The sequence below is a fragment of the Lactuca virosa genome, chromosome 9 (assembly GCF_052849685.1).
Source record: "Lactuca virosa cultivar CGN04683 chromosome 9, Lactuca_virosa_CGN04683_v6, whole genome shotgun sequence".
Classification (NCBI taxonomy): domain Eukaryota; kingdom Viridiplantae; phylum Streptophyta; class Magnoliopsida; order Asterales; family Asteraceae; genus Lactuca; species Lactuca virosa.
The window spans coordinates 119,110,157-119,112,137 of NC_136434.1; the positions used below are offsets into that span (position 1 = coordinate 119,110,157).

Here is a 1,981-nt window from a genome sequence, read left to right on the forward strand (position 1 = left end):
AAACTTACCATTTTCAATTTCTTCAAGGTCTTCAATTTCTTTCAAAACATCTTCATAACAAACTTTTGCAGTTTTGTTAAACACACCTCGAATCCAATTTTGTGTGCATACAAGCGCTTGCACTGTTTTAGGAGAAAGACTACTCCTAAATGAATCCAAAACTCTACCCCCCATGCTAAATGCGGATTCTGAAGCAACTGTAGAAATTGGGACAGCCAAGACATCACGTGCAATTTTTCCCAAAATCTTATATTTTGCTTCATTTGTCTTCCACCAATCGAACAAGTCAAATGACTCATAACTTGGCTTTTGATTGTCTAACAAATATCTTTCAAGCTCACTCAATTCTCCTATTTTTTCATCTTCCAAATGTGCCTTATATTTTAGCATACGCTTCTCTTGTATGCTAAGATTCTCATTAACTTTTCTTTTGTTATGATTCTTGTTTGAAGAAGAATTTTTGGCATGCATAGGATCTTTTTCCAAATAAAAGTCATAAAGTCGAGTCAAAGTGACTTTTAACTTTTTTTCAAGTCACATGCAATATCACCAATAGGGTACATTTCTTCCAAACTCCAATTAACATATTTTAACTTGTATCGAGGATCAAGAACAACAGCTACATACAATAAAGGATTCATCTTTTCTGCATTTCCCCAATATTTATCATACTTTGCTTTCATATTCATAGCCATTGAACTCACCTGCCAATCATCACTTTCAACGCATTTACCAATGTGGCTATGCAATGAACACATATCATGAAAGTAAGCACTAGAAGTTACATACAAAGACCCCAAAAACCGATTTGTCACTTCATAAAACACCTTAAGAAAAACCATAAATGCTTGTGCAACATCCCAATCAATATCACTAGGTGGCCCGACTTTAGTGACATCATACTTTTTCTTTGCATCTACTTCATTCAACAAGCTACTAGGACCCACATTAAAAAACCTTGCATAATGTCCATCTTCTTCCAACCGATTAAATGCTTTTCTATACTTCAAAGCCGACTCCAACATCAAGTAAGTTGAATTCCATCTAGTGGAAATATCTAAACAAACAGTTCCAGTGACATTTAACTTTTCTATCTTCACACATTCCTTGAACTTAGCCAACCTTGAAGGCAAGGATCTAACATACCTCACAGCATTTCTAATAACTTGAATTGCAGGATCATAATCCGTTAACCCATCACACACAATCAAGTTTAACACATGAGTACAACAATGCATATGCTAGTATTGAGCATCTAAAACCACATGTCCCCAATTTTGTATTTTCTTTTTCAGAAAGGAAATAGTTGTATCATTAGATCTCGCATTATCCACAGTGATTGTAAAAACCTTCTCAATACCCCCATGTAATTAGACAACTCTCAACCATTTTACCAATTTTTTCACCCTTATTATTAGAAATAACTTCAAAATTCAAAATCCTTATTTGCAATTTCCATTCTACATCAATGTAATGGACTGTTAAAACCATATAATTGATGTTTTGACATGAAGTCCATGCATTGGTTGGAAGACAAACACATTGTGAAGATTTTCATAAAAGCTTTTTCAAATTATTCTTTTCATCCACATATAATGACAAGATATCTCTAGCAATTGTAATTCGACTCGGTAACTCTAGCTCGGGTCGAACTACACTACAAAAGTAACGAAAACCTTCTTTTTCAACAAATCTAAATGGTAGTTCATCAATAATAATCATTTTAGCAAGAGCTTGTTTACCCAATTCCTTTGTAAAACGACCACATTGTAAGTTTCCATCCTTACCCTTTCCAAAAAAATTTATAGTTGTTTGTTTTTTATCTACTTGACATTTAAGTGGATCAAACTTGCATAACTTTCTCAAATGATTTAACATAGCACTAGTACCATTTTGACATGGTTCATACACATAGCTTTTCTTACAGTGAATACATGAGGTGCGTGCTCCTTCAGGTGGAATTAGATACGGCTTGTTGAAG

At 34.0% G+C, this 1,981-nt stretch overlaps 1 protein-coding gene across 1 annotated transcript; it reads right to left on the reverse strand.

Moving 5' to 3' along the window:
* Window positions 1–518: 518 nt before the first annotated feature.
* Window positions 519–1,238, reverse strand: LOC145139713 (zinc finger BED domain-containing protein RICESLEEPER 2-like). Its single transcript, XM_079073442.1, has one exon. It carries the CDS (start codon window positions 1,236–1,238, stop codon window positions 519–521), a length of 720 nt encoding a protein of 239 aa, XP_078929568.1.
* Between the last annotated feature and the right edge of the window lie 743 nt (window positions 1,239–1,981).